Consider the following 19,527-nt stretch of genomic DNA (forward strand, 5'->3'; position numbering starts at 1 on the left):
GTCCTTCGCGAGTGCAGCGCAGTGGCGCGGGAGAAGCGGTGGCGATAGAGGGGTACAGAGGGTGGTGGTGGTACGGGGTGCTCAGAGGGCTGTGTTGGGCGATCAGAGGGGGGGCGCTGGGTGCTCAGAGAGTGGCGGCGGTCGAGGTGCACTCGGATCGGGTGTGCACTCTGGCGGCGCGGGCCTCGCTCGGCAGATTGAGCACTTCCTCCGCAAACTCGCGCCGCACCGTCGCCGAGACGATCTCGCCCGCATCCACCATGCCGCCCGGCAGGGCGATGACGCCGTTATCCGAGCGGACGATGGCGGCGACCTGCAGCCGGCCGCTCGCCGGTGACATAATGGTGATGAGTAGGATAGCACAATCCGGGTGACGGCAGTGGCCTGCAGCCGGCCGCTCGCCGGGTCGAAGCGTGTGACGATCGGGTCGGCGGCGTGGTTGGCGCCTGCAGGACACGCCACGTGGTCATGCGGACGGGGCAAGGGCGGGTGCACCGGCTTGGCGGCGAGCTCGGACACCCCACTTGCCGAGGTAGCCGCGCTGGCTCATCCCCGTCCGGCCGCGAGGGTTGAGGGGCTGCTGATGGCCGTCAAAGGCGATCGGGCCTTCGTACGACGCGCGGCACGGCCAGTCGACGCTCGTCGGATCCACGGGGTCTGCCCAGCCGCCTGGCTTCACCGTGCTGTCGTTTGCGAGCACGTGCGGCGCCGTGAACGTCGTTGGCGAGTAGTCGGGCCACTTCACCGCCCACGGCACCTTCTCGTCGGCCACGACGGCCCGGGCGGGGTAGAATGGGAAGGCAGAGCGGGCCTGCGTGTGCGGCCGCGACCCTGAGCTCGATTTAGGCTCGCTGATAGCGAGCTTCTCTGCTTTCTGCTGGAGTTGCTTCTCTGCTTCCGCCTCCTCCAGCCGCATCTCCTCTTGCTCGCGGTGGTTCCGGAGCCGCGCCTCTGTCTGCACGTCGTGCCGGGACTCAGACCGCGATTTGCTGCGGCGGAACATCGTTTGCCTGTGGCGAGGGAGAGGGCTGCGGCGAGGGAGAGGGCTGCGGCGAGGGAGAGGGCTGCGGCGAGGGAGAGGGCTGCGGCGAGGGAGAGGGCTGCGGCGAGGGAGAGGGCTGCGGATGGCGACGGCGATCGGGACGCCTGGATTTGGGCGTTTGTCGCCAGCGCGGCGTTCCCAATTCTTTCCCGCAACCGGTCGCGGCGAGGGAGACGGGCTGGGCGATGGCGACGGAGATAACGACGGCGAGGAGAGACCCGACATCTTGCCTCGAACGCGCGAACAAAAAAGAATAACGCACGGTCCCTCAGCGGAGCTGGGAAGAGGACCGCCGCAAGCGGCGTGGCGTGGAGCGGTTGCCGGTTGTGCATCCCTCCGGGGGCCCCTCTGCGCCGGGGAGGCGTTGTTGGAGGCTAGGACGCAAGCGTCCGTCGCCCTTTTCAAACTCGGGGCCCACTCCGCTACGCTCCGACCCGAATTTGGAGGGCCTAAAAGTTTAAGGTGTTGCTGCGCAAAAGGGGTCGGACACCGGGCGCAGCTCATGCTAAGAGCTAGAAGAGGAGATAGAGAGAACAACCACCCTGTCCCGTTATTGCGTACACCAACACCACAAAACGCTCTCTCTCTCCTGTCCTCACTCAGGGGGGTCACAACTACCAAGTCCCTCGACTACTCGAGTAGCTGCCACAGGGCGCAGCTGCCACAGGGCGCAGCTGGAGACGCTCCCCCTCAATCGGCATCCACCCCCACCCGCTCCAGCCCCACTTCTGCTGCCGAGAGAGCTGAATCGAAGCAAGCGAGCCATTGCATCTTGGCCACGAGCACGGCGGAGTCGGCGTCGTAGCGCGCATCGTTCCCGCTCATCGCCCATTCCTCCCGTGACGTGTGTCGGCCGCGATTCGATGTCGCCACCTTCATCGCCAACGAGGACTCCCTCGACTGCAGGGGGGCTCCGGCGCGGGGAGGGACTCCGCCTGCTGCGCTGGCCGACTGCGCCCTCCTCCTCCATGGGATCGATCCGATTCCTATCAGCGGCTTTCCCCTCAGGTAGCGCGAAAGCACGGATTTGGCGGATTCTTGGCTTCAATTTTACGAATGTCTTGGCACCAGCTGAAGGCTTGCCCCCGTCCACGGCCCAGATCGCCCAGTTCGTGCACGGTATTCGGATTTTGGCTATTTGCTCGTGTGGGGGTATATCGCAGATTTGTCAATGGTACCGCGTCTGCGACGCGGGCGCCTTGCGGGCAGAGCCCTTAGCCACCCTTTATCTTGCGCGGGCAGAGCCCTTAGCCACCCTTTTATCTTGCGCGGTCAGAAATCCAGCGCCCCGAGAGCAATGTATCAAAAGAGCGCACACAGGTGTCTCTCTTGCGCGTCTCGGTAGTTATTGGTTCTCTCAGCAGCGACCAGCGCCTCTCACACACAACAAACTGGTTGGGTAGTAGTCTAAGTTCTGAGCCTCGAGGCTGGACGGGTCTAAGTGTGGCTAGCCACGCTGGAGTGCTTGCGCGGTCTAAGATCAGCGGGAGCCTCTTACATCGGCTAAGTCGGCCGTGGCACGGCCTGGGGCCAGGAGGCTCCCACCGTGATCAACGATACGGCGCAGCCCCCAAATTTTCTTCGCCTGCGGAGGGCGATGGATCCTCTTCATGCTTAGCAATCGCCGCCTCAGCATCCTCCTCTTCCGATTTTCGTTGCTGCTCCTTCATTCTTGAGCGACGTCTAGCCAAACAGTTCTCACATGACACGAAGCTCCTCAAGCTTAATCAAACGCGTGACGGTGAAGCCTGTGTGTGCTGGTCCTCTTTGAACGATCCGCGCGTGAGGTAGCATAGGGCCTTGTTGGCAGCAGCCAGCTTGTTGCGCTGCTTCGTTGCGATGAGCTGATTGGGATCGCAGAAGTGCATGCCAAGCACCGCCACGATCTTGAAGCAGAACACATCGCAACCGCATCGTCCGCACTGCCATCGGCATGCCGCGCCCGCCGCTTCGCCGCAGCCGCCTTAAGGCACGCATAGCGGCAGCACATGGTGGGGGGGGTACTTGAGCAGGCGTTGCGCGCCGCAAGTAGCGCACTGGCCCTGGGACAAGGCGATATGGCGTCGTGCGCGGCATACGCGGCATACGTTGGTGGGACGCGTCCAGGTATTTCGGGTAAACCTGGAGGCTTTTCAGGTACCGCCCCGCCCGCGCGCCCACCGCAGCGCCACCTCTGCCCCCCTTGGCCCTGCCCCCGCGCCCCGCCAAGCCCGAAGCAAAGCCACAGGATGGAGGCGTCCTCACAAGAATCCTTGACCTTGTTCCATGAACGAGACTCTCGAGAGCGTCTAACGTGCGCGTCTCGCCTCGCCTGCTCTCCTTGCCCAGCCTGCCGTGGGAAGAGGAAAGAGCCGAGCGCCAACCCACTGTGCATCCAGCTTAGGCGCGGCGCCGAGCCACAATGTACTCGCCAAGGCCCAAGCGGAGGTCGAGGTAGGTTTCGTCCATCTCGATGACGACCTTCTTGCTCAGCGGGTGCGGGCTGCTGCGCAAAAACTGCACGGCCGCCTCATCCACGCCGAACAACTGGCACCACTTTGCTTTCACCCGTCGCATCGTGTTGCCGAGCTTGCCCTTGTATGCAACCAGCGGGCGCTTGTACCCGTCCGTGTCCCATCCGTCGGGCTTGACGAGGACGCGGTACCTCGCCTTGGGTCCCAGCTTCTGCGTCAGTGCTGCGGCACTTTTCTTCGCAATCCGTGCGGACTTCGCGCCGTTGGAGCCGTATGGGACACCTGATCGCGTGCGGACCTGGTCCGCCTTCTCCAGCCAGAGGAGGTCTTGCTGGCACGGGTAGCGTTCCTCATCCTCGGGCCGTGGATGATTCACAAACCCCGGGACCCATCCCTCGGGAACGTAGTAGGGCTCGCTCATCTCCTGCTCGCCTCGCACGCTTCCCTTCGCTTGGGACGTGCGTTTAGCCGTAGCTCTACGGCGCAACGGTGGAACGCTAAACCGGTCCCCCCCCCCCCCTCCCGTTTTCTTTTGAGGGGGGGGCAAGGTTCCCTTTTTTCATTCAATTTTCTCGCCTGAGCCTCTGCCCGCCGTGGTGGCCAGTCTGCAGCGCCTAACACTCTTCTTTCTGGGGCTTGCCCGCGTCTCACCCGTTCCGTGTCGAGCTGGTGTCGAGCAGTGATACCCCCTCCACTTGCTTTCGTGGAGTAGTGTCGGTGCCGTCATAGTAATCATCTCGTGGAGCAGTGTCAGCAGTGTCGGTGTGCCGCGCCTCCGTCACGCACCCTCCCTCTTTTCACTTTTCTTTCTTTTTTTACGTTTCGGTGTGCAACAGCCTGAGTGCCAGTGCCGTGCATGAGGGGTGCCGCTCCTCGTTCTCAATTTCGCTTACAAAACTGCGACACACACACCCGCCTGTGTCTTCACGTCCGCTTTCCGCGGCGCAGCCACGCATTCCTACACACAACTGGCGAGACGAAGCCATGCTCCGCGCTGTTCGAGCGGGAGATGGTGCTCGCAGAACTCAAACCCGTTCCGCAGCGGCGCTGCCTCTTGGTGAACGCTCACTGACCGGGTTTTACATCGTGCTCCAGTCCTCGTTAGTCCTTTGCATTGCACTGCCGACTGCTTGCGTGGCACTGGCAGCGGCCATCCGCACGGTCCATCCACCGGTGCACTGCAGCACGGCTTGCACATCGGCCCGCCAGGGTCCGAACCCAGGCGCCTAAGCACCCCATCCAAGCGGCAGTGCATCCTGCACACACAGCACGAGACCAGCACGCCACCCTGCGCGAGTCCCACCACGCGCCAAAGCCAAAGGTCGCGCACGTCCGTGCGGGTCAACCCGCGATGTAGTCCCACTCGGAACGGCCCCGAGAGCGGAACGGAATGCCTCCCTGCACACTCAATTCGTGGCGCCACCTACGACCTCGCGCGCGGCGATTGTGAGGGGCTCAGTCCAGAAGCCTCGGCATCTTTGCGCTTGGCGCCGTCGAGGTCTCGGGCCCCTGCTCGCGGCCGTCGCCGGCGTCGTGCTCGCCCGAATCGAAGACGCTCCGCCCCGAAGGGGACGGCGGCGGGGCCTTCCGCTTCCCGTCCTCGGGCTCGGAGTCAGACGCCTCGTCTTCGGTCTCGGGCTCGGCCGCTAGGCGCCGAGCGCGCTTGTGCGCGAGCCGCAGCCGGAAGTTGATCTGGTAGCGGTCTTCCTTGTTCAGTCCTTTGACGCACTCTCGCAGCCAGAGGACCGCCTTCTTCCCGTTCGGATGCTCAGCGAACTCGTCGGCGAAGATGTCGATGAACGTCCGCCAGGTCATATTCGCCAGGGGCGCCAGGGCCATTGAGAGGACACGGCAAAGTTTCGCCGCGAGTCGTCTCTAAAACGCCAAATTTGGTTCCCTCAACGCACTGGTTTCTTTTTTGACGTTCCCCGTCGCCGCACGGAGCACCGGCCCGCACGAAGCACCGGCCCGCGTCACCCCTCGCCCACGGTTGTTTTCGCTCGGTCCTCTTTCTCAGAGTTCTCCCTCGCCCACGGTCGTTTTTGCTCGGTCCTCTTTCTCAGAGGGAGTTCTTCCCCCTTCGTTCTGGGCCTTCCCCGCGGCACAAAAAGAGGCAGACGGGCTAGCTCGACGTATCCTAAAACGCGCGCGCCAGACAGAGTCGTCGCTCGTCATCCCGGGGTTACCCACACACGACCCTATCACGCGTCTCACATTCGCAAACCAAGTCAGTCAAACCTCTTGCGACGCACCGCGGTGATCGCCCGCGTCTTCATCGGCATCATCGCCGCGGCCCGGCGCTCCGTCGCCTCCGTCTAGCGCCGCGATCGCCTCGGCGACCATCTCGTCGTCGAGCTCGAGCTCCTCGACGGCCGCGCCCAGCAGGGGCGCGTCTGCCGCCTCGCTCGCGCTGGCCCTGGCGGTCGCCGCCGCCCCGGCCGCGTACGCCGCGTTGCCGATCGCGGCCCGTGCGGAGAGGTTGTACCACCCCCAGTACGTCTCCCGGAAGCTCTCGCCCAGCGATGCGGCCGCGCCCACCGCGAGCGACTCGACGGCTGCGGTCTCGGACTCGGCGTGGGGCTCGCGCTGCCAGCGCAGCCGCACCGCGCCGCCGCAGTGCTCGCACCGCCGCTCCTCAAACCCTGCGACCGTGGTCGGCCACTCGATGGAGGGTCGCCCTGCGCAGTCCTCCGAGCCGCACTCGAGGATGCAGATGTCCTCGCTCCGCCGCCGCACGCGCCCGTACACCTCTGCCGGCGTGCCCGCCGTCGGAAGCACGTGCAGAGCCCCCACACGCAGGATCGAGCCCTGCAGCATCGCCGGAAGCTTGCGCAGCATCCGCAGCTCGCGCGTGCGGTCCCTGCGATCCAGCCCGAACGCGATCGCGTCATCCTCCGACCGAGGGGCCCACGCGTGCGTCGAGAGCATCGCCATCCGCAGCGCCGGCGCGGCGCGCAGCCGCTCCTGCCCTTCCTTGTAGAGCCGAAGCTGGTGCGCCTCCACCGCGTCCTTCTCCGCCTCGCCCTTCCGATTCCAGAGCCGGCGCTGCGCCGCCTCGTACTCGTCCACCTCCTCGCCGCCGCCAGCTGCACGCGCGCGCGCCTTGAAGCACCTCGGCAGCTGCGCGACGCCGAGCCGCTGCTGCAGCTTGCGTCGTGCGCCCGCCACCTCCTCCGACGCCTCCGCCACCTTCGCGTCGCTCCGCGCCGCCTGCCGCTCCGGGCACGCCCGCGGCAGGTCGCCAAAGCCGCGCACGCCGCCCACCTCCGGCACACGCGACGCCGAGAGCGACGTCAGCGGCGCGCGCTCCACGCTCCCGAGCGCGTCGCGCCGCATCCAGTATGCGCCGAGATCGCGCGTGCGCAGGTCTGCGCGATAGACCCGATCCATCGTCCGGGAGTTGACCTGGCGGTGGCCCAGCACTCGCGCCGCGACGGCGCCGTGGCCCGCCGACGCCGGCTGCTCGCACGCATCTTTGCGCAGACTCCACGCGCCCACCTTGTGCCGGGCCATGCCCAGCTGGCGCCCCGTCTCGATCAGGCGCCGGCAGAGTCGCTGCACGTCGAAGCTCTCGGTGAACAAGAAGAACCCCGTCGCCTCGTCGACGCCGGGGAACAGAGGCCGGTCCAGGGCCGCCTTGTCGAGCACCCAGCCGTCCGCTCGGCACGCCGCAACTAGCGCCGCCAGCGTCTCGTAGCCCGTGTCCTCCAGCTCGAGCCCGGCGAACCCGCTCGGCTCAGCCACCTTGCGACGCAGCGCCGCCGCGCTCGCCTCGCTCAGCTTCGAGTAGCACGCCCTGAAGCTTCCGCAGCGCAGCAGCAGGCGCACCATCGCCAGCGTCCCGATGCGCATCATCTGGTCCGAGTCGGGCGTGATCGCCGTCCCGAACTCGTAGCACGCGTAGTACTCGCCCTTCTTGCGCGCGAAGGTCACCTCCATCCGGAGGAGGGCCTCGAAGTCGCCCTCGGTCATCACGCCCGCCCCGCCTAGTCCCCGCAGCAGCTCATCCGCGGCGATGGACAGGTCGCCCATCGTCAGCGGCGGCAGCTCGTGCCTGCCGGCGAGCGGCACGGCTCAGTGTCATCTCGCCTCATCGCACGCCAACGCCACCGTTCTCTCTCTCTCTCTCAGCGGGAGACGCGCGCCAGTGGCTGTCCATATCGGCCGCGTCCGCCGCATCGTTCACCGCCATCCCCGGCCGGCACCCGGTCTGCCGCGCGAAGCACAAGTAGGCGTTCATGATGAAGGCCACGTTCACCTCGAACGGCTCTAGCAGCTGCGTGTCTTGCATCTGGTACTCTCCCACCTGGAAGAGGTGCTGCCTCGTGCACGGCTTCGTCGTCGCCTCGCGCAGCTCGGCCATCGTCCGCCGGCTCGCCTCGGCGCTCGCCCTCTCGCTCGCCGCCCGCTGCGCCGCCTCGCTCTGCCCGTGCGACGCGCTCTCCCGCGCCGCCTCGCGGCCCGCCGCCCGGCCGGCGGCTCCTGCCGCGTCCTTCATCCCGCCGCCGCCGCCGTCGAACAGCGACATCACCTGGTTGGTCACCAGCCGCCAGTACTGCCTCGCGTCGCTCGGCATCGCCGGCCAGATCTCGCGCCACACGTGGTTCTTCATGTGCTGCAGCGCGACGTAGACCGTGCTCTCGCCGCGACCCGTGCGCACCGTCGGCTCCTCCTCCCGCGCGTCGCCCCGCTCGGTCGCGTGCCACCGGCTCGCCCTCAATGCTCTGACTCGCGTCGTCGCCAGCCACTTGCCGAAGCGGATCGTCCACCGCATCGTCGGGTGCAGACCGAGGGCCGTCCGCTGCATCGGCACGCTCTTCCCTGCCGCGGCCTGCGTTGCAAGGAACTCGCGCAGCTGCAGGCGCACGCGCCGAAGCTGCACCGACAGCGCCGGCCCGTGGGGCGCTAGCATCGGCTGCTCGTCGCCACGCGCAGCCTCGTCCTGCCGCTCGTCGTCCTCCGCCTCGAGGACGTCCGCCAGCGCGCTGCGCCGCACACCCCGGCACGCGGGAGGCGGCGCCGGCCGCACCTCGGCCGCCTCGGCGGCACCCGCGGCACGGGCGCCCTCGCCGTCCGCGCGGTCCATCGCCGCATCCCCGTCCACGTCTGCGGCGGCGCCTCCTGCGCCCGTGCCGGCCTGCTCTGGGACGGCTCGCCACCGCTCGTCGTCCAGCATGTGCCACCACCGCCGATCCGGGTAGCCGTCGTACTCGACCTGGTGCGCGATCCGTCCGTCCCCGTCCTCCTCCCGGCCCATGACGGTCGCGGGGTACCACCGCTCGGTGTCGCAGAAGATCTCGAGGCGCGATCCGGTGGGCAGGACAGTGTGGCCGTTGAGCGCCGCCCTGCCATCCTCGCGCTGTCGCTTCCGCCGCTTCGCCTTCGTCTCCTTGCAGCGCAGCAGGGTGTAGTTCGGGCCCGCCTCCGCCACGCTGTCCAGCAGCTGGACGGCGCTCACCATCTCGACCGCGTCGTCCTCCGGCGGAAGCTCCGCGTTGCCCGCGGCCGCCTCCCGAGCGCGCTCGTCGCGCATCCGCTCGTGGTGGGCCTGCCGACGCGCCACGCCGGCGCCCGTGTGCCTCGCCGCCGCGTCCGGCGACGGCATCGACGCTGTCTGCCCGAGCGTGACTCCCAGCTCCACGATTTGCGGTCGACCAAATTTGGCTGCCCCCATCAAAGTTGACTCCCTTCCTTAGATACATACATACCCGGGTTTTGCCCGGAGTTGGCCTTATGTCGTCTAAGTTCATGGCCCCCGACCATACAGCGTCTAAGTCCGAGCCCGGCTCCGTGTGGGGGCTAAGTTGAGCGCTCGCTCGCTGCAGAGGCTAAGTGTAGAGAGCGACCCTTATAGCCCTCTACTACCCAACCATTCACAACAACAAACAATTTTCTCACGCCTCACGGGGAAAACATGAAAATTGAGTTTTACATACTAATTCAACAGCTGCGGGTGTGGATCCTCAGCACTCTCAACCTCTGTGAGATTGTGACTGCACCAGACAACACAGCGCGTGGGCCATACTGTACAACGTCGACACCTCTCTCACGGTAACGCCCTCGGCCCTCGGGCTCGGCCCTCCTCACGCGGCGGCGCTTCCCGACGCGCGCAAGGCCGCCTTGCTCGCCATGAGTAGGAAGATCTGCTCTAGGGTGCACTGCGTGACGGAAGCCTCTTGCACCGGCAGCGACTCGCGCAGCGCCACCAGCGCGCCAAACAGCTCCGAGAGCGGCGTGCCGGCCTGCGGCACGGTGAGCGACAAATTGGGCGGCTCCACCTCCGCCACCTCGACGCCGTCAAACTGGCGGCGCAGCGCGGCGAGCACTCGCTCGACGGCCGCCTCCGCCTGCTCGGGCTGCAGCCGGAGGTCGAGCTTGTACCCCTGCCCGTACCGCGACTTGAGCGCCTGCAGGGAGCCGACGCAGCGCAGCCGCCCCTCGACCATGACCCCGATGCGGCCGCACAGCGCCTCGCACTCCTCCATCGAGTGCGAGGTGAGCACGGTGCATGCGTCCGCGGTGCGCCGCTTGATGGCCGCCCAGAGGAATCGCTTCGAGGCGGCGTCCATCCCCGACGACGGCTCGTCGAGCAGCACGAGGGACGGCGCGCCCACGAGCGCGATGCCTAGTCTCGGGTGATCTCGGGTGATCTCGTGGAATCTCGGCAAACCAGGCGCAAACGCGAGCGCGACGCCGACGCAGAGCTTGCGCTTGTTGCCGCCAGAGTACTGGCCCGCCGGCTTGTCGCCAAACTTAGCGAGGTCGAGGTCCTGCAGCAGCGCCTCCGCCTCCGCCTCGATGGCCGCGGGCGGCACGCCCTTGATGCGCGCGTACATGCGCAGCGTCTCGCGCCCCGTCATCAGCCCCTCGAGCGCGTCGTGCTGAGGGCAGTAGCCGACGCGCCGCCGGATGGACGCCTGGTCGCGCCGCACGGACAAGCCGTCGAGGGCCGCGTCGCCCGAGCTCGGCGCCACCGCGCCGGTGAGCATCGCAAAGGTCGTCGACTTGCCTGCGCCGTTCGTGCCGAGGAAGCCGAAGCACTCGCCCGTGCGGATGCGCAGCGACAGGTCGGCGACCGCAACCTTTGGCCCGAACACCTTTCGCAGGCTGCGCAGCACGAGCTTTGCCCCGTCAGCCCCCGCCGCGGCCCCCTCCCCGCCCGCCGCGCCCGCGGCCACGGCGGCCCGCTCCGCGAGGACCGACTCGTCCTCGAGCCCTGCAGGAAGGTTCCGAGAAGGTTCGGGGAAGGCTCCAGGAACCGTCTCGTGCACGAGCCGCGCGCCGCTGCGGCCGCCGCCACCGGCCGGCGCGGCGCCGCCCTGCCCAGCGGCAGCGCCGCTCTGCCCGGTTGAGGCGCCGCTCTGCCCGGTGGCGGCGGCCGGTGCCCGGGGACGCCGGAGGCGCGCGGCCAGCGCAGGGAGGAGCGGCGCGGCCTCGTTGTACTGCAGCGCGAGGGTGGCGCACCCAAAGACGAGCCCCTCGGCGAGGAGGGCGAGGAGCGGCGCGCCGAGCTGGTCCGAGGCGAGCAGGTTCTGCTCGTGCCCCTCTCCGACGAGCGCGCGGGTGGCGTCGCGCATGGCGAGCGTGTAAAAGGCGTCGCCGAGGCAAAAGGCGGGGAAGAGGCGGTAGAGGGGCTGCAGCTGCTCGTTGGCGTCCGCGGTCGAGTCGATGAAGGAGAGGATGAAGTTGGCGATGACGAGGCCGAAGCCCGACACAAAGTGGAAGGCGATGAGCGCAATCAGCCCGGACGAGGGCGACGAGAAGAAGAAGGAGGAGGCGGAGGCGAAGGGCACCGCGGCGAACCCAAACAGGCCGAGCGACAGCGCGGTGGCGCCGAGCACCTCCGCTGAGCCCGCGAACGCCTTTGCGGCCGCCGGCACGACGCCGCGCGCCACGCACAGCACGGCGAGGGTGGCGAGGAGGACGGCGGCGTAGAGGGCCGCGTCCCAGAGCCAGGAGGAGACCCAGTAGGCGACGGGGCCGACGCCAGAGACGAACTGCATCTGCTTGGAGCCCGACTCTCGCTCGCGCAGCAGCGGCGTGACGAAGAGAGCGCCCACAAAAGCGAAGGGGACGAGGACCTGGCGAGCGGCGAGTCGGGATCGCGAGGCGTGGTGGGTAGCTTCCGGGGCAAGAGGCAGCAGAGTGGGGCGAAGGCCACGGCGTGGCGAACAGCGACGAGGAGGGCCGACTGCGGACCGTAACTACTGCGCACTACTGGACGCTAATTCATCGGACCATGATCGAGGCAAAGACGGCGATGATGGCAGAGAGCGTCGCCTCCTGCCGCTTCGAGTACGGCAGCGCCGACGCCGAGGCGCTCAGCCGCGAGCCGCCCGCCGTCGCGTTGGCGAGCAGGCTGTCGTACGCGGTGGCGATCAGCGCCGGCAGCGCGTGCGTCGAGGTCGAGTTGAAGAGGGCGAAGAGGAGGCGGTCCGCGGAGCCGGCCGCGCGAAGCCCGCGCGCGAGCGGCTGCGCGTGCGGAGGCAGCGCGCTCGCCGCCCGGCGCGAGAGCAGGCGCGCCGTCGCGAGTGCGGCCGGCCTGGTCACCTCCGGGTGCGCGGCGAGGAAGGAGGAGACGTTGCGCGCCGCGGCGGCGCCGCTCGAGCAAGCGAGCCCGCCGCCGTCCTCGACGTCCCACCCGTCGGAAGAGAGGGTCGGCGGCAGCGCCGGGTCCACCTGCTCGGGGGGCAAGCCGGATCTCGGCCAAATCTCGGCCCGATCTCGGCCCGATCTCGGCCAAATCTCGGCCAAATCTCGGCCAATTCTCGGCCAATTCTCGGCCAAATCTCGGCCAAATCTCGGCTACGACCTCCGCCTGCTCGGGCACGAGCAGCCGCACGCCGTGCTCGCCGACGAGGCCGTGCCGCCCGAGCGTGTCCGCGAAGACGGCCTACAGGGAGCGGACTCCTTTCCCCCGCCGGTCTTTCTGTCTCCTGCCCTGGCGGGCACGCGAGGGCTGCCGACGGGACGAGGCGGAGAGGAGGGCCGGGGCTGGTGAGGCGCGCGGATGCGCCGAGCAGCAGCAGCGCGAAGAGGACGAGCCACACGGGACAGCAGAGCGAGCAGCAGGTGGTGAGCAGGTCGCGCCGCGCGGTGAGAGCGCGCTTGGCGAGCAAGCCTGTCCGCAGTCGAGTATGCACTCTGAGTGCAACCGGCGACGAGCTCAAGCGGCCGAGAGTGCGATGAGCTGCAGACACCGCGGACGACGGACGCCGAGCTTGCCCCCGCCTCGCTCGGCTCACTCGAGGGAGGGGGAGGAGGAGGGGCTCGAGAGTCGGCGGTAGAGCCCGCCGAGATGCGCCGCAGCAGTCCGCCCGCCTCCTCGGCCGCCCGCCTCCGCCTCGCCGACCCGCTGGAGAGGCGGCCGTCCGAAGAGGTGGAGAGGCGCAGCGCGACCGCGTCCGCCGCGGAGCCCGCCTGCACGGGCTTGGACACGGCTCAGGGAAAGCGTCCGCGGCGATATCTCGGCTTTCCCTCGGCTTTCCCTCGGCTATCCCTCTGCTCCGTCTCGGCTACATCTCGCCTCGATCATCTCGGACGCCTCCTCCGCCGTCTCGAACGAGTCGTCGCCGGCGGACGAGGGCGGCGCCGACGAGGCAGGGGGCGTCGGGGATGCCACCGATCGACTCACCGCCGACGGGGCGGGGGAGGCCGGGGCGGGGGAGGCCGGGGCGGGGGAGGCGGGGGCGGGGTCCCCGTCCGAGGTGAGGGCGAGCGAGGTGCCCGACTGGATCTGGCGCAGCCGCGCGAGGTCGCGCTCGTTGATCTGGAGGAAGACGTCCTCGAGCGTGGTGCACGTCACGCCTACCCGCGGGCACGCCTTGGCTGGCCCTCGGCCTTGGCCGGCCCTCGGCCTTGGCTGGCCCTCGGCCTACCTCCGGCCCGCGAGCCTCGCGGCGCGCGCCTCGCCGAGGTCGGCCACACCGAGCGATATATCTCGGCTGTACCTCGGCCGCATCTCGGCTGTATCTCGGCTAGATCTCGCCGAGGTCGGCCACGCCGAGCGACGAGCGAGACGCCTACCGCAAGCTCCGAGAGGGGTCCGACAAGCCTCTTCGGAGACAGCTCGGTGACGCCGAGCGAGACTCCTCGACGGCGGCGAAGGCGGCGCGCAGCGGTGGCAGCGCGGCGCCGGGCAGTCGGAACGAGGCCGAGTCCGCGGAGAGCGAAGATAGCTCCGCGCCGGCTACCTCCTTCTTGAGCACCTCGAGCAGCCTGGCTGGGTCGAGGCGCACCGCGCCGCCGCCGCCGTCCGGCGCCGCCTTGGTCACGCTGAGGGTGTGGCCGACGCCGTAGTGCGCCTTTGAGGAAGGGGGGTGAGACTGGTGCCGAGACAGAGCCGAGATACAGCCATAGCCGAGACGGAGCCGAGACAGAGCCGAGACAGAGCCGAGACAGAGCCGAGGCCAAGACAGAGCCGAGGTGCAGCGCGGATTGCGCCTTGAGGAAGAGGGGCGAGCCGACGCAGCGCAGCCGCCCCTCCGCCATGATCGCGATCCGGTCGGCGAGCATCTCCGCCTAGAGGACGGCTCCTGGACATGTCCTGGACGGCTCCTGGACATGTCCTGGACGGCTCCTGGACATGGAGCAGCTCCGCCGGGCCGTCTTAGTGTCTGGGAGGTGCCTCGGAGGTGCCTCGGAGGTGCCTCGGAGGTGCCTCGGAGGTGCCTCGGAGGTGCCTCGGAGGTGCCTCGGAGGTGCCTCGGAGGTGCCTCGGAGGTGCCTCGGAGGTGCCTCGGAGGTGCCTCGCAGGTGCCTCGGAGGTGCCTCGCAGGTGCCTCGGAGGTGCCTCGGAGGAGTCTAGGAGGAGTCTAGGAGGAGTCTAGGACGTGTCTAGGAGCGCATCGCCTCGTCGAGGAAGTGCGTCGTCAGCACGACCGTCCGGCCCTGCCGCTGCTCGCGCAGCAGCGCCCAGATGGCGCGGCGAGAGTGCGGGTCCATGCCCGAGGTCGGCTCGTCGAGGAAGAGGGTGCGAGAGCCGCCGAGCAGCGCGACGGCGAGGCACAGCTTGCGCTTCTGGCCGCCGGAGAGCGCCCCCGCCCGCACGCTGGCCCGCTCCTGCAGCCCGACCCGCTGCAGGGCGCGCGCGACCTCGGCGGCGAGGTCGCCGCCGCTCAGCCCTCGCAGCCGGCCGAAGAGCGTGAGGTGCTGCGTCGGCGAGAGCTCCTCCCAGATGGTGTTCACCTGCTGGCAGACGCCGATCGACGTGCGGATGGCGCGCAGCTCGGCCGAGAGCGAGCGGCCGTCGATGGTCGCGTCGCCGGCGGTGGGCGGGACCAGCCCAGTCAGCATCGAGATGGTGGTCGTCTTGCCGGCGCCGTTGGAGCCGAGCAGGCAGGTGATGGCGTCGGGCGGAAGCTGCAGCGAGAGCCCCTCCACCGCCACGCCGCGCGGGTACTCCTTGCGCAGCGAGCGCACCACCACGCCGCGGTCGGAGAGCGGCGCGGCGAGCGGCTCAACCACCGGCGCGTCGTCGCGCGCCTCGGCGGCCGTGTGCGAGCCGCTCGCGGCGGCGGCGGCGGCTCGCGCGCGCGGGCGGCGGAGTGCGTCGAGGCAGAAGAGGGGGCTCCGCGCGGTGCCCACGCCGTTCGCGAGGACGGCGTCGAGGTAGTAGGCGAGGGCGAGGTAGAGGAGCGTGTCGAGCGCGAGAAAGGCGAGCGAGGCGGAGAGGGGGAAGGGGCCCTCGTGCACGCTGCCCCACGTCACGCCCTGCTGCGACCCCTCGTACTGCGCCATCTGCGACGCGCCTGCGGACAACACGTCGCGGACGCGTCATGGACACGTCCCGGCGAGGCGCCTCCTGCAGGCGCCCGTCTGCGACGCGCCGAGGTAGAAGGCCATCGCGGGCAGCAGCGACGCGAGCGCCTTGGCGCCGACCTGACCGTCGGACAGCTGTGAATGGCGTCTCTTCACACGAGCAGCTGTGAATAGGTCTCTCACCTGCCCGTCGGACAGCTCGCCGCCCTCGAGGAAGAAGGAGTAGAGCTGCGACGAGAGGAAGTAGAGCAGAGGGCCAACCTATTCACAGCTGCAGGTGTGAAGAAGGAGTAGAGCTGCGACGAGAGGAAGCAGAGGGCCGACCAGCGCGGCGAGGCGCGCGTTCGAGAAGAGCGGCGCCATCGCCAGCGTGAAGGCGAGCGTGGCGAGCCCGAACAGGAGAAAGAGCAGCAGGACGAGCGCGCCGTCCGAGTGCGTGTAGCAGGAGAGGCCGATCTCGGCGGCGCAGACGGCGGAGATGAGGAGGAAGGCGGCGGCGGAGGTTGCGAGCAGGGAGGTGTAGTAGGCGGGTGGCGCCGTGCCCATGATCAGGAGCTGCTCCTACAGCCTCGATATCTCCCCATCTCTCCCCATCTCTCCCCATCTCTCCCCATCTCTCCCCATCTCTCCCCATCTCTCCCCATGATCAGGAGCTGCTCCTACAGCCTCGAGCCATCTGGGGTGATCTCGGGTGATCTCGCGCGCAGCCCCGGCAGGGCCAGGCAGAAGGGAGGGGGCGTGGGCTCCTTGAGCCGCTGCTCTCGCTCGAGGACGACTGAGCGGAGGAGCGAGGAGAGGGGGACGAGGAGCGAAAAGATGGCGAGGATCCCGATCAGGTTGCCTAATTCACTATCAATGAACTGTTAATGAACTGTTAATGGACTGTTAATTGGGCGAGGATCCCGATCAGGTTGCCCGCAAAGTCAAAGAACACGGAGTGCTGGTACGCCGGCACCGGGAAGGGGACCCCGTACGCCGAGGGCGGCCGCAGCGCGCCGCCCGTCTCGCGCGCGAGGATCGCGTCGTTGAGCGCGTGCTGCAGCGAGAGGAAGCCGGACGAGTAGTACGGCTCGAACCGGCGCGAGCGGCCGGTGGCGAAGCGGTCAAAGAGGCGCCGCGTCGAGGGCACGTTGCTCGCGTTGAAGCGCAGAGTGTAGCTCCAGTTGCCGCCGCCGCCTCCGCCATCCCCGCCGCCTCCGCCGCCCGGCTCTGAACCTCCGCCGCCCAGCTCTGAACCTCCGCCGCCCAGCTCTGAACCTCCGCCGCCCTGCTCTGAAAAGACGACTGCCGCCCAGATGGTGTCTCCCTCGTAGGCGCGCGAGTCGAGCTCTGCCTCGGAGTCGAGATAGCGAGGCACGACGGGGGCGGGCATGCCTGCGAGGGTGTGCGGCCGGCCTCAGGGAAGGCACCACCCCCTTTGGTCGGGCGCACACCGGTGTCGGGCAGAGAGGCGAGAGGAGGGGAGGAGGGGGCGCTGCTGCTGCTGCGAAGGGGCGAAGCACGCCTCGCATGAGGCCGAGCGGCCTCGCCGCGGCGGCGAACTCGAGCTGCGCCGTGTGCACGCGCGCAAGCAGCGCCTCCACGAGCGTGCGGACAGCAGGCGAGTCAGGCACGACGACAAACTGCTCGAGCGTGCAGTTGTGACGGCACCGCCGCACCGGCTGTCCCGCCATACTCGCGCTGTGGCGGTAGGGCGGGAAGCGGAGGCCGCCGGTGAAGTTGGTCTTGCCGGAGGCGTAGAGCAGGTACAGCCAGAGCGGCGGCACCCACCCAGGCGCAGAGAGGTTCGAGAAGAGCGCCGGCGTGGGCAGGCCGCCGGTCGGGATGGACGCGCCGGAGAGGAGCCAGCTCGGGAGGAGGAGCGAGCCGAGCGCGTCGACCGGGCCGCGCGGCGCGAAGTCTTGCGCCTCCACCTTGTCCACGGTCGCGGCTGCCACGCCGATCACCATCAGTGAGCAGAGCAGCGCCGGCAGCAGCAGCTCGCAGATGGTCGTGCGCCATTTCGCTCGCTTGAGAGGCAAGTCCTTGCAGGCCACGAGGGCCCACGCCTGCGCGGCGGCGCTCGTCGGGCGGTGCTCGCCCTCGAGGAGGCGACGGTCCATGCAGACGCGGCCGGCACCTCCAGGAAAGTCGGCCCGAAGCAGGAGCCCAGGGTTTCTTTTTTGGGTGCTTTCGCGCGAAGGCGCTGTGGTTTAGCGGCTAACTCTTACCCTTAGGGTAGAATTACGGGTCTATATGGGGTTAGGCTATCCGTTAGCGTTTTTTTTGACACCTCACTGTGAGGTGGGTAAAAAAGAACAGGTCCCCGCCCTTGGCCTTGCGATCTTTGTGCAGGGTTCTTTGAGAGAGAGATTTGTTTTGTTTTGTTTTGTTCTTTGTGGGTGTGGTCGGCGACTAGCCGGGGTCGTCCTCCCGATGGGGGACTAGCACTAGCCGTCTTCCACATGGTCCCTCGGGTCCCTGCTGCTCCTAATCTCTTCGTACATCCTCCTGCACTGATCTCCGCAAAGTCCTGCTCCCTCCCTCGTCTCGCCCTGCGCGTCTGCTCCGCCTCACCGTCTTCTGCCCTGCGTCGTCTGGCGACGGGTCCTCCATAGTCGGTCGAGGTCGCCGCGCCCTCCTCGTGCCTCTTCCCAACGTTCCCTCGGCGGCCGATGCCGTCTGCTCCGGCTCCCCAGTCCCCGGGTCTGCCCTGCTCTCGTCTGCGCTAGTTTCTGCTCGTTCACCACCGGCGTCTCTCCTCTTCCTTCTCCCTTCTTGTATGCTTTGCACATCGCGTCGATTCCTGTTCGCGTGAGCACCACCTTGAAGCCCGCCCAGCAGCTAAACCGCTCCCTAAGTCGAAGGAGCATCATCAGAGATCAGTCTCACCCACTTCGCTCGCTGCCCACCGTCTCCGTTCCCTCCCGCTTGAGCCGCCGTCGCGGCCCTCGTTCGTTGGGATTGGCACTCCCATCGACCCTCACGACCTCCTGCGGTCTCTGAGATGGACACCAGTGGGTGTGGGACCACAGCCAGGATCTACACTCGAAGGCTGGGTAAGCAGTAGAGGTCGATACTCGACGCGTCCCACATATGGTCTGTGTCGCTGTCGGCACGCTGTCGCGACAGGACGTCGAGCGACACCGGTGGCAGTGCCACCCAGGAGTGGTCGGGCGGTCTCCCGTCATGAGAGAGTCATCATGTGATCCGTATGATGATTCCTGACAACCGCCTCAGTCAACTTTCGTCACAGTTCCCGCTCTGAGAGGAGCTGCGGGTCAGTTCGACAGCTGGAGCTGTGTCGCCGGCGTGCGGCGGCCTGCCTCCGGAGGTGCCTCTGAGGTGGACATTTTTTGGTCACCGTGAGAGAACGCCTTCGAATTTTCACTCCGGAACTTCAACTGAGCACGCGCACCGGCCAGGCTACAATAGTGCCAGTGAGGCGGAGAGGGTGAGGCGGAGGTGAGGCGCAGTCGGAAAAGGCCGCGACCGGGTGGTTCCCAATTTTCCTACCGGTACAATCGCTGTGAACCCAGCCACCGTAGCTTTAGGGTTACGTAGGTGTCGGTTCGAAGAAGCAAATACACACATCATCTAGAAGAGTCGGCCCACATATACCTCACAAATCAGTCACATCATCATGCGTACTCGACACGCGTACTGCGGGAATCCCAATAGAATTATGTCCTTGATTGGCCGCACATGGAAAACTCCTTTCGGCAGCCTCGTGCACCTCGTGCATGGAGATCCCGGAACACCCCTTGCAAACGCGCTCGCCGGCCCGCCTCCGCCGTAGCTGGCTGGCGGAGAACGCGCCCTTTGGCAGCCGAAGGGAGCAGCTCCTGCACTGCTGGACGCCCTCGCTGCCGCTCGAACCGCCGCTCGAACCGCCGCTCGTCGCGGCACCCTGCGTCGACGGCACCGCGGTGGCGGCGGCGGGGCCAGGGCGGAGGGGCCCGTCGGCGTCGCCGCCGCCGTCGCCGTCGCCGCCGCCGTCGCCGTCGGAGGGTCGTTCCGAGAGGCGGAGCGGGAGGGAGGGGTGGTTGGCGAGGGGCGAGCCCTTGAGGAGTGGCCAGAGGTCGGCGTGCGCTCGCAGCGTCTCGAGGAGTGCGTGGTGCGCCTGCTCGCAGCGGTCTGTCTTTGCTCACGGCGCGTCTCGAGGTGTGTGCGTGTGGTGCACTCGAGATGGGGGGTGGGGGGTGGGGGTGGCTGGGGGGGGGCGGAGCTACGGCCCTCGCGCGGTGAGTGAGAGGAGAGGAATGGTTGTCGTCGAGGACGCTTGCTAGAAGG

At 68.0% G+C, this 19,527-nt stretch overlaps 4 protein-coding genes across 4 annotated transcripts in view; all 4 read right to left on the minus strand.

Annotated features, from left to right (window-relative positions):
* Positions 1–1,128, minus strand: part of EMIHUDRAFT_445330 (hypothetical protein) — a 2,376-nt gene extending 1,248 nt beyond the window's left edge. The window contains exons 1-3 of the mRNA XM_005769095.1: positions 520–1,128; positions 376–446; positions 170–313 (exon numbers count right to left, since the gene is read on the minus strand). Of these exons, the coding sequence (XP_005769152.1) occupies positions 170–313; positions 376–446; positions 520–1,003 (699 nt within the window). The 5' untranslated portion in view covers positions 1,004–1,128. The remainder of the gene's footprint in view (positions 1–169; positions 314–375; positions 447–519) is intronic.
* Positions 1,129–5,727: 4,599 nt separating this feature from the next.
* On the minus strand, positions 5,728–9,100 carry EMIHUDRAFT_244702 (hypothetical protein; the record flags this gene model as incomplete). The annotated part of the gene is made up of 4 exons (XM_005769096.1): positions 5,728–7,549; positions 7,701–7,801; positions 8,027–8,458; positions 8,600–9,100. 4 exons carry the CDS (start codon positions 9,098–9,100, stop codon positions 5,728–5,730), a joined length of 2,856 nt encoding a protein of 951 aa, XP_005769153.1.
* Positions 9,101–9,407: 307 nt separating this feature from the next.
* On the minus strand, positions 9,408–13,647 carry EMIHUDRAFT_445332 (hypothetical protein). Its single transcript, XM_005769097.1, has 10 exons — positions 13,587–13,647; positions 13,484–13,517; positions 13,022–13,302; positions 12,696–12,915; positions 12,459–12,616; positions 12,308–12,388; positions 11,734–12,174; positions 10,796–11,576; positions 10,166–10,711; positions 9,408–10,120 (listed from the first exon to the last, which is right to left on the minus strand). The coding sequence occupies exons 3-10, from the start codon at positions 13,028–13,030 to the stop codon at positions 9,579–9,581; spliced, it is 2,778 nt and encodes a 925-aa protein (XP_005769154.1). The 5' UTR covers positions 13,031–13,302; positions 13,484–13,517; positions 13,587–13,647; the 3' UTR covers positions 9,408–9,578.
* A 684-nt stretch (positions 13,648–14,331) lies between these two features.
* On the minus strand, positions 14,332–16,234 carry EMIHUDRAFT_459089 (ATP-binding cassette transporter; the record flags this gene model as incomplete). The annotated part of the gene is made up of 7 exons (XM_005769098.1): positions 16,171–16,234; positions 16,002–16,096; positions 15,580–15,816; positions 15,439–15,516; positions 15,279–15,363; positions 15,082–15,245; positions 14,332–14,979 (listed from the first exon to the last, which is right to left on the minus strand). The coding sequence occupies exons 3-7, from the start codon at positions 15,799–15,801 to the stop codon at positions 14,332–14,334; spliced, it is 1,197 nt and encodes a 398-aa protein (XP_005769155.1). The 5' UTR covers positions 15,802–15,816; positions 16,002–16,096; positions 16,171–16,234.
* Positions 16,235–19,527: the final 3,293 nt, after the last annotated feature.

Source organism: Emiliania huxleyi (assembly GCF_000372725.1).
Source record: "Emiliania huxleyi CCMP1516 unplaced genomic scaffold EMIHUscaffold_430, whole genome shotgun sequence".
NCBI lineage: Eukaryota > Haptophyta > Isochrysidales > Noelaerhabdaceae > Emiliania > Emiliania huxleyi.

What these genes read in the sequence shown, in the direction of transcription:
- EMIHUDRAFT_445332 (XM_005769097.1), bottom strand. An exon ending in TCGTGCCCGAGCAGGCGGAG is followed by an intron (nt 12,175 to 12,307) that starts GTCGTAGCCGAG and finishes CCCCCCGAGCAG; the next exon opens with GTGGACCCGGCGCTGCCGCC. An exon ending in CGCGCTCGCGTTTGCGCCTG is followed by an intron (nt 10,121 to 10,165) that starts GTTTGCCGAGAT and finishes ACCCGAGACTAG; the next exon opens with GCATCGCGCTCGTGGGCGCG.